This window comes from Chlorocebus sabaeus, chromosome 20 (assembly GCF_047675955.1).
Source record: "Chlorocebus sabaeus isolate Y175 chromosome 20, mChlSab1.0.hap1, whole genome shotgun sequence".
Classification (NCBI taxonomy): Eukaryota; Metazoa; Chordata; class Mammalia; order Primates; family Cercopithecidae; genus Chlorocebus; species Chlorocebus sabaeus.
The window spans coordinates 96,304,657-96,316,709 of record NC_132923.1 but is presented as its reverse complement, the minus strand read 5'-3'; the positions used below and the strand labels follow the sequence as shown (position 1 = coordinate 96,316,709).

The window sequence follows — 12,053 nt, the reverse complement described above, 5'->3', positions numbered from 1 at the left end:
GGAAGAGGGAAAGAGGATCGTGAAACCCAAGTTACCAGCCCTGTGCAGGGCCCAGGAGGGCTAACGGAGAGGGGCTGTCCCCTACAGCCACAGAGATAGAGGTCGGGGACTAATAAAAACTTTCCTGCTGGAGAGGGAATGCCCTGGGACTCTCCCCTTTTCTGGCTGGGATTCTGTGGACCTTGGGTAGGGGCTGTGTGTCCCCCCTAAGGCTGGCTCAGAGCTCATCTCCCAACACTCCATCTGCCCAAACCCAGTTCCCTGACCTGGGAGTGAGGCAGGGGAGCAGGCCCCTCCATCGGGGAGGACCCTCTTCTGGGCAGGGTGGGTCTTCCCCCATGATGATGAAGGGAAGCTCAGAGGTGGCAGTAGGTGGGAGAAAGATAGACACACCCAGGCCCACTGTGCTCCACACACCCTGATGCTGCCCAGCAGCCCGTGGGCTCCAGACCTTTCAGGTAAGAGCAGGACAACCGCCGCTGCCCACCCAGCCACGCACAGCACTGGGCACACTTTAAGCACACGCACCAGGCACACAGGGCTCGACCCGGAGGGACACACCTCATCCCCTTTGGACTCCACCTCCACTTTCGCAGCCACCCACACCCGACCCACAACTCACACTTCACTAACTCCCTCCCAGCACCCAGTAGACCCACAGCCACCACCCTGCACACACAAGTAGACGCCGCTCCACTGGTCTACACCTAAACTCCACGGGACACTGCGTCCCTTCCCCTGCCGCCCGCGGCCACAACTCCACGTGGACTCCACTTTCCACAAGCACACACGAGGCGTCCCACCCCGGGCTGGCCTTCGGGCCCCACTGCCCCACGCAGCCGTGGACACCGCTTGCACGCGCCCGACTTCCCGGCCCCGCGCGCTGCCCCCGCCAAGCGGTTCGGCCCAGGCACCAACTCGGCCGCCCGTGCGCCCTGCCCCGCCGCCTGCTCCGCGCGTCCCCTCCCTCCGCCTCGCCTCGCTTGCTCTCTCGCTCCCTCCCGATTTGGGAAGGCGGCCGTGGGGCGGGCGGGGGAGGGGCGGGGCGGGGGAGGGTGACATGTGAGCGGCGCGCGCCGGTGGCAGGTGGAAAGGCGAGCGGCATGGAGCGCGTAATAAGAGAGTTGGAGTCGGAAAGAGCAGCCCCAGTCGCCGGGGAAGCGGGCGGTCAGTGCGGGCTCCGGCGGCCCCCAGGCTCCGAGCGCCCGCCCGCGGCCCCGGCCCGGCCCCGAGCCCCCACCGCCCGCGCCTGCCCCGGGTCGCCCCTCTGGCCCCGGGTCCGAGCCATGCGCCGCTGAGCGCCCCGAGCGCGCCCCCGCCCCGGACCGTGCCCGGGCCCCGGCCCCCCCAGCCCGGCGCCGCCCATGGCCGAGGCCCCCCCGCGCCGCCTCGGCCTGGGTCCCTCGCCCGGGGACGCCCCCCGCGCGGAGCTGGTGGCGCTCACGGCAGTGCAGAGCGAACAGGGCGAGGCGGGCGGGGGCGGCTCCCCGCGCCGCCTTGGCCTCCTGGGCAGCCCCCTGCCGCCGGGCGCGCCCCTCCCTGGGCTGGGCTCCGGCTCGGGCTCCGCCTGCGGCCAGCGCTCCTCGGCCGCGCACAAGCGCTACCGCCGCCTGCAGAACTGGGTCTACAACGTGCTGGAGCGGCCCCGCGGCTGGGCGTTCGTCTACCACGTCTTCATGTGAGTTTGCGACCCCGCGCCCTTCCGCGTGTCCCCGCGCGAGCCTGGCCTCCCGGGGTACTGCCGCCCCGCCCCGGCTCCGCCTTCTGCCCCCTGCCTCAGGGCCGACCCTCATCTCTCTGCCCCCAGGCCTGAGCCCCGTTTCTGATCCCCTCGCTGAGCCCTACCCTAAGCCCTGATCTCCCAGGCCTGACCCTTGCTTGACCTCGCTTCTGACCTCCCCGCACCGCAACTGCTTATTTCCATCCTGACCGCCAACCTCTGCTCCTCTGTCCCAGGTACTCCCCACCGCCAGCTGCCTCCCCCGAGTCCGCTCAGCGAAGTCTGGGGCCCCTGAAGTGGGCGCCCTTTTGCTCTTCCCCACCACTGCCTCCCTGTGTTCCAGACACAAAGAGGACCCCTTGGATCCCACACGCTTCTGTCACTTGCTCCCCAGCTCTGAGCTATGAAGGGCTCCCCTCAGGGGTGCTCCTCTCCAGGGCAGCCCTCATTCCCACCCCGGGCCAGCTGACTGTGGGTATATGGGGGTCCCCGTGGGCCACCTGGGCCCTGACACTCGCCTATGCTGTGTCCGACTTTATCTGTGTCTTCCCTCAGTCTTCCCCTCCACCCTCAACTTCCCAGTGGCAGCAGCGGCCGCCCTGCCTGCCCTGCCCTGCCCTGCCGGCTTGGCCCAGCTCGCCTGCCTTGCTGGCCTGCAGCACCAGGCCTGGCTCTAAGCACCAGGGGAAAAAGAAAGAGGAGAGGGGTAGGTTTGGAAACACTGTCGCTGCTGGGGCCCCCTCCTCCCTCTCACCAGGCTCCTACAACTTTCAGAAACACTGACCCCTCTTGGATGTAAAGAGTGAATTTTGGCAGCTCAGAGCTCAGTCTTGGGGGACAGCCTGGCCCAGCCGGGAACATGAGAGGCCCCGCAGATATCAGTTGAAGGGCTGGGCCTGACGCTGGGACGCTCAGAGATGCCCAGAGAGAGACCTCTGGTCCCTGGAAAATGTGTAGCTATTAATCCCTTTTCGCTGCCAACAGAGAGGGCCCTTTGGCGCTGGGGTCTCCTGGGTGGCCCACCTGCCTGCACACCTGACCGTCCAGCAGCCCTCCTGCTGGCCTGGCTGTCCCTCGGCCAGCCTGAGTTTCCACCTGTGTGCAAGTTGGCCAGTCTGCTCATCTCTCCACCTAACTGTCCGCAGTCCTTCTGCTTGCCTGTTTCCATCCATCTGTGGCCTGTGCAGTTATCTGGGTGCCTGTCTGTGCATCTGCCTATCCACCTGTCCGCCTGACTGTGCACTCTTCCTCTACCTGTCTTTTCCACCTGTCTCCGGGTCTGTCCTTCCGCCTGTCGCTTGGGTGCCTGCTGGCCTGCCTCTGCCCCATCTGGACTGGGCCCACAGAATTTCAGAGGTGAAGGGGAGAAAGATGCGGCACAGGGAGGGGCAGGGTGGGAAAGAGGACTCTCTCGGCCATTAAGTGCGTTGGGGGTGGCAGCCTTGACTCTGTGCAGAGATCTCAGCTGGGCTAGCCCAGGGCAGAGAGTTGAAATTGCTCAGGACATGAGGTCAAGCTTTGGTTCAGGGTCAACGGTTAGGAGTAGCCCAGCCCTTAGTGCCCATTGGGAGGCCTAGGATGAATGTTTGTGGCTATAAAGAGGCCTGCTGGAGTGAGGAAGGCCCAGGGCTGGTGGAGTTGGGGGGGAGGGGATGGGGACTGCTCCTTAGGAGTGGCTGAGTGCCCAAGGAGGGTGAGACACCCCCCAGAGAACAACTGTGCCCTCCGTGGGCTCCTCTTGAGAAGTGACTTTTCCAAGGCATGGCTGGGCCTGGGGAAGCCAATAGGGCTCTGAAGTTGGGTCCTTATCCCCCAGGCTTGGCCTCATGGCCCCCACGAGGGTCAGTGGAGGTGAAGGACCTGCCTCCAGTCCCCTGCCAGGCGCTATGGTTGCCTCCTTTGAAAGGATCGCCCTTTCCTCTCCAGGAGCTAATCCACTGGCACCTTTGCCCCACATCCTGCCCTTTCCCAATGCCAGGAAATGCCCTCGCCAGGGCCGTGCTTGTCCTGACCACTTGTCCCCAGGAGCCCAGGGCCAGGGCATGTCTTGGGAGCTCTAGGGGAGGAAGTATGGTGTGAAAGCGCCCTGGTGTTTAAGGATCTCAGGGAACTGGTCACCCATCTTAGAGGTCAAAGGGAGCAGAGGTGTCAGGAACCCCACCTCTTGTGTGCTCTGTGACGTTGGGTTGATCACTGTGCCTCTCTGAGCTTTAGGTCTGTAGGTCGTCAAAGCGGGTAGAGGCCCCAACCTTGCGGCTCTCTCAGATGAGGTAATGGAGTGGAAAAGAGCTTGGTAAGCTGCGGGGGCCTGTCTGAGCGTGAGAGATGGTTGTTCTTGTTGGGGCTGGGGGAGGGGGCCCACACGGAAGGTCTCTCTTGTTTTTGAGGAGCTCCAGATGTGGGGTTTCTCAGTCACACTGCAGGATCTTGCCAGGAAGTACTTCCTGCTGTTGGACTCCTAGCTTGACCACTACACTTTTGGTCAAATCCTTTCTCTTCTTCCCAATCTCCCTCAGTGGTAGCCCAAGTGAGGGGAGTCCAGGGAGTACTGTTAGCTAGGACCCCCTTCCCAGAGATGCAGGCTGTGGCAGGAGGGGCCCCAGCAGAAGAGCCTGCAAGAGAAGGGCTCTGAGCTGGGCGCAGTGGCTCTCGCCTATAATCCCAGCACTGTGGGAGGCTGAGGTGGGAGGATCACTTGAGCCTAGGAGTTCCAGACCAGCCTGGGCAACATGGTGAGACCCCTGACTCTACAAAATTTAAAAATTAGCTGGGCATGGTGCTGCACACCTGTAGTCACAGCTACTTGGGCGGCTGAAGTGGGAGGACCGCTTGAGCCCGGGAATTCTAGGCTATTGTGAACTGTGATTGCGCCACTGCATTCCAGCCTGAGTGACAGGATGAAACCTTGTCAATTAAAAAGAGAGAGAGAGAGAGAAGGGCTCAGGAAGGAGGGAGCTGGGGCGAGAGGAGCCCATTCCCCCTAGGGTATGCCTCCCTCCCATCTGCCAGCCGGTCCCCTCTGAGCCCCACACAGAACCTGCATCTTTCTGGCTCCAAGAGGTGGAAGACTGCCTAGAGTACAAGCCCGGATTCGGCCTGTCCTGCGGCAGCTGCAACCTCTGGGAAGAGAGGACTGCCGACTCCTGTCTTCTCCTGTTGGGATCCAGAATGAGGGGCCACTGGGCCCCTCTCCAAGCTTTCCCTCTCTCTCTAGACCCTCAGTCTGGTCACCAAACCCCATCCCGCTCCTACACCCCCGTCCCTGATTTAAGCCCTCAAGCCTTCACAGACCCTGCTCTCTGAATTTTAAGAAACATCACCTCGTGGTCCATCCTGCTCACTGAGCCCTTGAGGGGAATGCTCTCTGTCCCCTTGCTGCCCCCTCTCAAAGGCCACTGCAGCTTCCCTTGAAGTCAGAGTGCTGGAGGGGGCTGGGCCAGACCCTATCTCCCTCCATCCTCCCCAACCACCATGAGCCGCATGCCTGCTGCTCCCAGCCCCCAGGGCCCAGCAGACTTTCTCTATGTGAAGGTTTGCGGCTCTGTAAACATCCTCCCTCAGCCTTGTCCCTGGGGTCAGAAGCTGTGGGAATGGGGAGGGGAGGAGGTGGCAGCAGCTTCTGGGGCCTGTAGACTCCTAACCCCGAAGCCCCTGACCTCCCTCCCTGGCCATCTGAGAAAGAACATCGCCTGGGTTGGAAATCATCCCAGCAAAGGGTCCTCAGAACCCTCAGGCATCCCCACTAGATCAGTTGGTCCTCACATTTTGACAGCCCCATTTTACTTGTAAGGAAACTGAGGTTCTGGAGTCCAAAGTCACCTGGGAAATGAGTAGCAGATACAGCAGACTCTGTGCAGAGACCTCAGCTGGGCTAGGCCGGGGCAGAGAGTTGAAATTGTTCCTGCTTCCCTGTGCAGGACTGTTCTCTGTTCCTAGTGGCCACCAGGCTTGGCTCTTGGAGTCTGAACTGAAATCTCTGGTCGTGTGTGCACCAGCTGCACTGCAGCACCGTGTTGAACTCTCTCTAAACCGGTCTCATTGTGTCCTTCTGCAGCCTTGTGAGGTGGGCACTGTTGTCCTCCTCTTTTGACAGATGGCGAAACTGGGACTCAGCAGAGGCCACCCAGTTAATGTGGAAGAGCCTCAGCCCAGAGCGGGGACAAACTGGGAGCTGTTGCTCTCCGCACCACAGCCTCAGCTAGCAGCACCCCAAGCCCAGGCTCCTCAAGAACAGCGCTCCTGTGTCATCTGTCCATCCATCCCCAGCACCCTGCACACAGTCAGCACGAGGTGGGCTGTGATGGCATTTTGTGGAATTGAGTGGAAACTGCCAGCCTCACCCACTGCAGGCACGTTTTAGTTGTAGACCCACGTCACTGCTGCGTACCTGTCTGAATGTCTCACACACACACTCACTGCAACATCGACACACAAACCCAAACACACACATAGCATCCATCCAACAAAGAGTTCTAGCTTACAGCTGCCCCCACCTTTTCCCTGACTTCATAGACACTCGCCATAGACACACACCTGGGCCTGTGGCTCCAGCCGAGACCCCTAGGACAGAACAGAGCTTGCTCCTGTCCTTGAGTTTTTGGCCTTCACCTATACACAACTGCAGGGCTGCCCTTGCGGGTCTGTGTGTATTTTCGTAGCCATCCTGGAGGGCAGCCTCAGAACTGTGGAGGAGTGGGGTGGCTGGCTTCTTCCTAGAACTTCGCTGGCCTTTGCTCCTCCCGGAGGGCCCTTGGAGGTCCTTCGATCTGACCTTGTGGTGTACTGCTGGGTACACCAAGACATAGAAAGGGGCAGCTACTCATCCAGGGTCACACCTAGTGAGTTCGTGGAGAACTGTGCCAGGAACCCAAGCCTTTTGTCTCCCAGATCAAGACTTTAGATAACAATTTTCCCAACCTAGTCAATAGGGGGGATGGATGGTCTAAGAACTTTGCCTTGTGATTGAGAAAGTCTTTGAGTGTGACCCAAATTTTTCGTGCTGCTGTTTTTCAACCCCAGTCCTTTTGCTTGGTCTTTGTAAGGAGCTGGGGAGACCATCCTGTTCTTACACTGCCCTCCCCCTCCCCCTCGCACCCCCCCTCCCCTTCGCACTCCCCCTCACACTCCTTTGCCTCTTTCTTCTGGAGTTCTTTGGTGTCACTGGAGCCAGTTCCATCTCTCACTGTCTGCCCACCCCACCCCAACTCCATAGTACGTTCATTCTTCCATTGAAGATGCCCTGCTGGATGTCTAACTTCAATCCCTGTTGCTGCTGAAGCCCTTATCCTTGGGATGTTTAAGCCAGGAGTGTTTCAAGAGGTGATTATTATTCTTGGGCTGATGGCAGCACTTTGAGTGGATGATTAATTTCAGGCTCTCTGAGCAGGTCAAAGGAGCTGGAACTGCCTGGGAGCAGGGAAAGAGGAAGGCCGAGGCCCTGCCCACAAAGAAGGCTGCCCGGGGAACTTCCCCAGACTCCCTTCTACCTCCCTAGCACCAGTGCAGGTCTTTAGGGAAGGTCCGATCTTCTTGTGGGCTACGGAGCCCCCCAGCAGGGAATTCTGCATGTTTGCCCTGGGGGAAGCTCCTAGTGTGAGAGTTGAGAGGCTGGGCTTAGGGGAATAGCAGGGACTTTTTGTTTCTCCAAAAGCTGTCCTGCGGGGAGCAAAGAGCATGGGCTCTGAGGCTGACAGATCTGTGTTCCTTCCTGGTTCTAGCCTTAGCAGTCATGTGTCCTTGGGCAAGTTACTTAACCTCTCTGGGCTTCAGTTTTCTCATCTGAAAAATGGGAATAATCCTAATACCTGCCTCTAAGATTGTCAGGACTGGATGAGATAAGGCACCGAACACTGCCGGGCACTGTTAGTCATGATCATCCTTACTGTTATTATGATGCTGTAATCACTGTCCTCATTCTCCTCCGGGGACAGGTGTGGCAGGTGTGCTGGGCTCAGCAAGGTGAGTGTGTCTAAGTGTGCTCCGGAGAGAGTAGGAGCTATGTCTGCCTGGGTCCCGGGGCGAGTGGCTCTCCACAGGAGCTGAGGCTGTGTCTTTTGGGCCTCCTGTGGGCCCTGCCCGTCAGTGTCTGACTTACATTCTCTTGTGTAACCCTCACAGCCATCATATCAGGTGGGTGCTGTCTTCTTCATGTCACAGTTGAGCAAAGTGAGGCTGGGTGAGGAGACATCACCCAGCTCATGAATGGACCCCAGCCTGGCTACCTAGGATGCTCACTGATTTGTTTCTTCCTTCGTCTGACAAACAGTTACAGAGCATCAGCTCCATACCAGGACCAGGGAGCCAGAGAGAGCTAGACCATGCCTGTGCCCTGCCTGGCAGGGCGGGGGATTGGGAGCACTATGAGGAGGTCTCAGAGTCTGCCGGGACCACTGGTCTCAGCTGCCTCTTCTCCCAGGGAGATGTTTGGAGAGAGGTCTGGTCTGTGTGCAGCTGTGAGCGTGTCTGTGAGTTATGGAAGAACAGTGTATGCCAGAGGGCCATTGTGCGGCCGAGTTTGGGCCTCATGGTCCAACCCTGGCAACTGGCCTGGCCCCAGGGAGATCAAAGTAGAGCCATGGTGCCCAGAGAGACAGCCAGGGACTCCCGGGAGAGGAGGGCACTCCCCCACTCTCTAGAGAGCAAATGATCACAGGGAATGAGGCAGGGAATCCCAAGGGAGATTTAGAGATCTTAGTCCCCATGCTTACTGGGAAGGTGCCCACCCCGCTCTACCTCAGTTCCTGAGCCTCGGTATCTTCTTCTGTAAAATGGGCCTAACAGGAAAGTGGACCTCTCAGGGCTGCCGGGCACACAGTCATGCTGGGTGAATGAGAGAAACTGCTGTCTCAGGACCTTGAACTTCATAGGGTACCACGTAGGGAGCTCTCTTCTAGCATCTTCTCTGGGGGCCCCTCAGGGGACAGGGTGCCACTTCACAGGGCACTCAGTGGGCTGCCTGTCCGCATTGAAGGCTCTGAGGGGCTGGAGAAAGGATGCTGAGCAGACCTCAGTGGCTACACAGAGCCCCCAGGACTCCAGGCTCCCTGGCAACACTGTCGCTGGGGCAAGGACTGTGTGCCCTGGGGGCTGACACGCAGAGGGGTGAGGAACAAGAGGGGCAACCCCAGGCAGCAGACTGGTTGGGCTGGGAATCCATGGGCAGCACCTGAGGGAGGAAGCTCAGCGATTCCCTCCCTCCTCATCCCCGGAGATTTTGGGGAACAGTGGGTACAGTGGGGTCTCTAGCCTAAAGCCTGGAAGGGAAATCTTGAGGCACGTTCTCCTGAGACTCCTTAGACACCCAGGCCAGGAAGGTGGGACTGAAGGAAAGCTCACTGGAGATAAATGGAGCATGGTTCCCATCAAAGCAGAAGAGATGGAGGTCAGACAGCAGAAAGGACTGCCCAAGAACCAGGAAGTGAATGAGATTTCCTGGGGTATTGTTTCAAAAACCTGGAGGCCCCCATCTAGCTGGGCTGGACAACATTTACTTGAATTGTCCCTATCAAGCTCCCACAGAGCGAAAGATGGAGGGGAGATGCCTGTTCCCTTTGAGCCCAACTTTGGTGGGGTGTGGGTGGGGGATGGGGTAGGGATCAGATCGGGTACCCACTGGCTTTTGGGCAGTGGTGGGAGGGTCACAGGCTGCTCCTCCTTCCCCACCACTTCTCTCTGGGAGCCTCAGGCCTGTCCAGGTTGCTGTCTTTGGGTTTATTTTTTGCTGGGCTTGGCCGTCCCCTGGGAGGGGAGGGGACAGGGAGAGAAAGAGGAAAAGCAGGAACAGCTTTGTCAGCACAATCTCAGGCGTCTTCACTCCTACCCATCTTGGCCCAGCTGCCACCCTCTACTAGAGGGACCACCCCTGGGCACAGTAGGGATTCAGACCCTGTGGAACTTCCTCCCTTAGAGGCAGGACCAGCAGGTGGGGAACTGGCCTTTCTATCCCCATCCTCTCTCCATATATCCCTGCTGTACAGAACCTCAGGCCTCAGAGCTGGAGCAGATCTACAGGCTTCATTTCACAGATTGGGAAACTGAGGCTAGAAGGGACCTGATGGCTCAAGGGCACAGCCCACACGGGGCCTTTTCCACCTTCCTTCCTTATACTGGGGTAACATGGGAGAAGTGCTGCCCCCCCCGCTGCCCGTTCCCTGGGTGAACTCATTCACTCACCTCATTTTCCAGCCTCTGGGGATTGGTGGCAGTCTGGTGGGAGCGACAGGGGATGGGGAAAGGACAGTGTGACCCATGACCCAGCAGAGAGGGAGATACAACCTGGGGATGCACAGAGCCTGGGTGGGGGTATCAGTCCCTCCCCTCCATGCTTTTTATCCTAAAAAAAAATACATTTGCCCTATTTTACAGATGGGGGGATTAAGGTATAAAGAAGTTAATGACTTGCCCAAAGCCAACATAGCTGACAGGCGGTAGAGGCAGGATTCGAACCCAGCATTTCCCTCTCTGGGAGCCATGCATTTAGCCACTCCACCATGCTGCGTCCCCAGGGGGCCCCTATGGGCTCCGCTCTGTCGCCCAGGCTGGAGTGCAGTGGCCGGATCTCAGCTCACTGCAAGCTCCGCCTCCCGGGTTGAGGCCATTCTCCTGCCTCAGCCTCCCGAGTAGCTGGGACTATAGGCACCCGCCACCTCGCCCGGCTAGTTTTTTGTACTTTTTAGTAGAGACGGGGTTTCACCGTGTTAGCCAGGATGGTCTCGATCTCCTGACCTCGTGATCCACCCATCTCGGCCTCCCAAAGTGCTGGGATTACAGGCTTGGGCCACCGCGCCCGGCTTCTTTTTTTCCTTTTCTTTCTTTTTTTTTTTTTTTTTAAGGCAGGGCCTCACTCTGTCACCCAGGCTGGAGTACATGATCACTATGATCACTGCAGCCTCAACCTCCTGGGCTCAAGCGATCCTTCCACCTCACCCTCCCGAGGAGCTGGGACTCCAAGATACCCAGCTAGTTTTTAATTTTTTTTGTGGAGACAGAGTCTTGCTATGTTGTCCCGGCTGATCTCCAACTCCTGGCTCAAGCGATCCTCCCATGGCGGCCTCGGGAGACACCATGGCTGCCTGCTGGGCCTTTCCTTCTTGAATGCACCCCCCTTGACTTTCCTCAAATCTGCCTCTCTGCCTTTTCTCTCTTGGTTCTATCAGCAGCTCTGCCTCCTGTTTCTACCCCTTGAATGTTGGGACTTTGTCTCCAGTCCTCTTCTCAGTACGTAGTTTCAGGGGGTGGTCTCATACACTCCTACATCAGGGGTCACCCCTATGATGACAGCCTCCGCTCTGCAGTTTCATCCCTGCGCTTCCTGCCTGCTGACACCTCTCCTCCTCATCCCCTGGGCATCTCAAACTCAGCATCTCCCTCCAAACCTGCCCTCCTTCCTCAATCCACATGACAGTGACTCCCCGACCCCCAGTGCCCAAGTCAGAAATGCCCTCCACACAAGCATCCTTTGCTCTCACCTTAAGAAATGACTTATAATGTCCCAAAGCATTGCACTGTTTAGGGCTTCTGTACTTTTCCTTCTGCCTGCAACTCCCTCCCCTCTCCTGCCTGCTGCGTCATCTGGCTAACTCCTATTCATCCTTCAAGTCCCAGTTTGAGCACCACCTCTTCTTGGAAGCACTCCCTATCCCCATTACCCCAGGCTTGACTGAGGCCCCTTCAGTGCCCCCAGAGCTCTGTTCACCCAGCCCTGTGTGTTTTTTGCTTTTCTGCATGGGACTGTGAGAACTGGGCAGGTGGAGTTGAGCACAGTTCTTGTCATGTGGTCAACAATGAGTGAATGTTTGCTGAGTGAAGGATAAAGGTGGCATTGAGGCCAAGTAGTAAGGATGAGAAAGGTTTTGCCAGCTAGAGAGAAGTGGAGAAAACACCCCTCAGCCCTCTGTGTGGAGCACTGAACTGTGGGTGCTCATGATTTTTATCTCGCGTGAGCTCCAGGTGGAGGGAACAGTGGGGCAAAGGCCTTGAGATGGGACTTCCTTCCCCTCACTCCTTTGCCCCAAGACCTGCAGAGTACAGGGCCTTGATTGACAGGCTGTGGAGGTGGGCCTTACCCTGTGGGCAGTGGGGAGCCATACACAGTGACATGCCAGGGTGGGGACACTGGATGGGAACCAGGGCTTGACTCTTTCTGACTGAGTGCTCTGCCGACATGAGGTCATCTAGTTCTTCCAGTACCCACTAGGTAACAGGCACTATTATTGTTCCCATTTTGCCGACAAGAAACTGGGGCTCAGAGAAGAGAAATACCACATACTAAGTTACACAGCTTGTCTGTGGTCGAGTCAAGACTCAAACCCATGTCGGCGTCAGGGCCAAGCCC

The 12,053-nt window shown here is 58.4% G+C and overlaps 1 protein-coding gene across 1 annotated transcript in view; it reads left to right on the top strand.

Moving 5' to 3' along the window:
- The first annotated feature begins 1,364 nt into the window (after positions 1–1,364).
- The window catches only part of KCNQ4 (potassium voltage-gated channel subfamily Q member 4), a 56,701-nt gene continuing 46,012 nt past the window's right edge, over positions 1,365–12,053 (top strand). The window contains exon 1 of the mRNA XM_007979234.3: positions 1,365–1,678. Coding sequence (XP_007977425.1) covers positions 1,365–1,678 — 314 coding nt within the window. The remainder of the gene's footprint in view (positions 1,679–12,053) is intronic.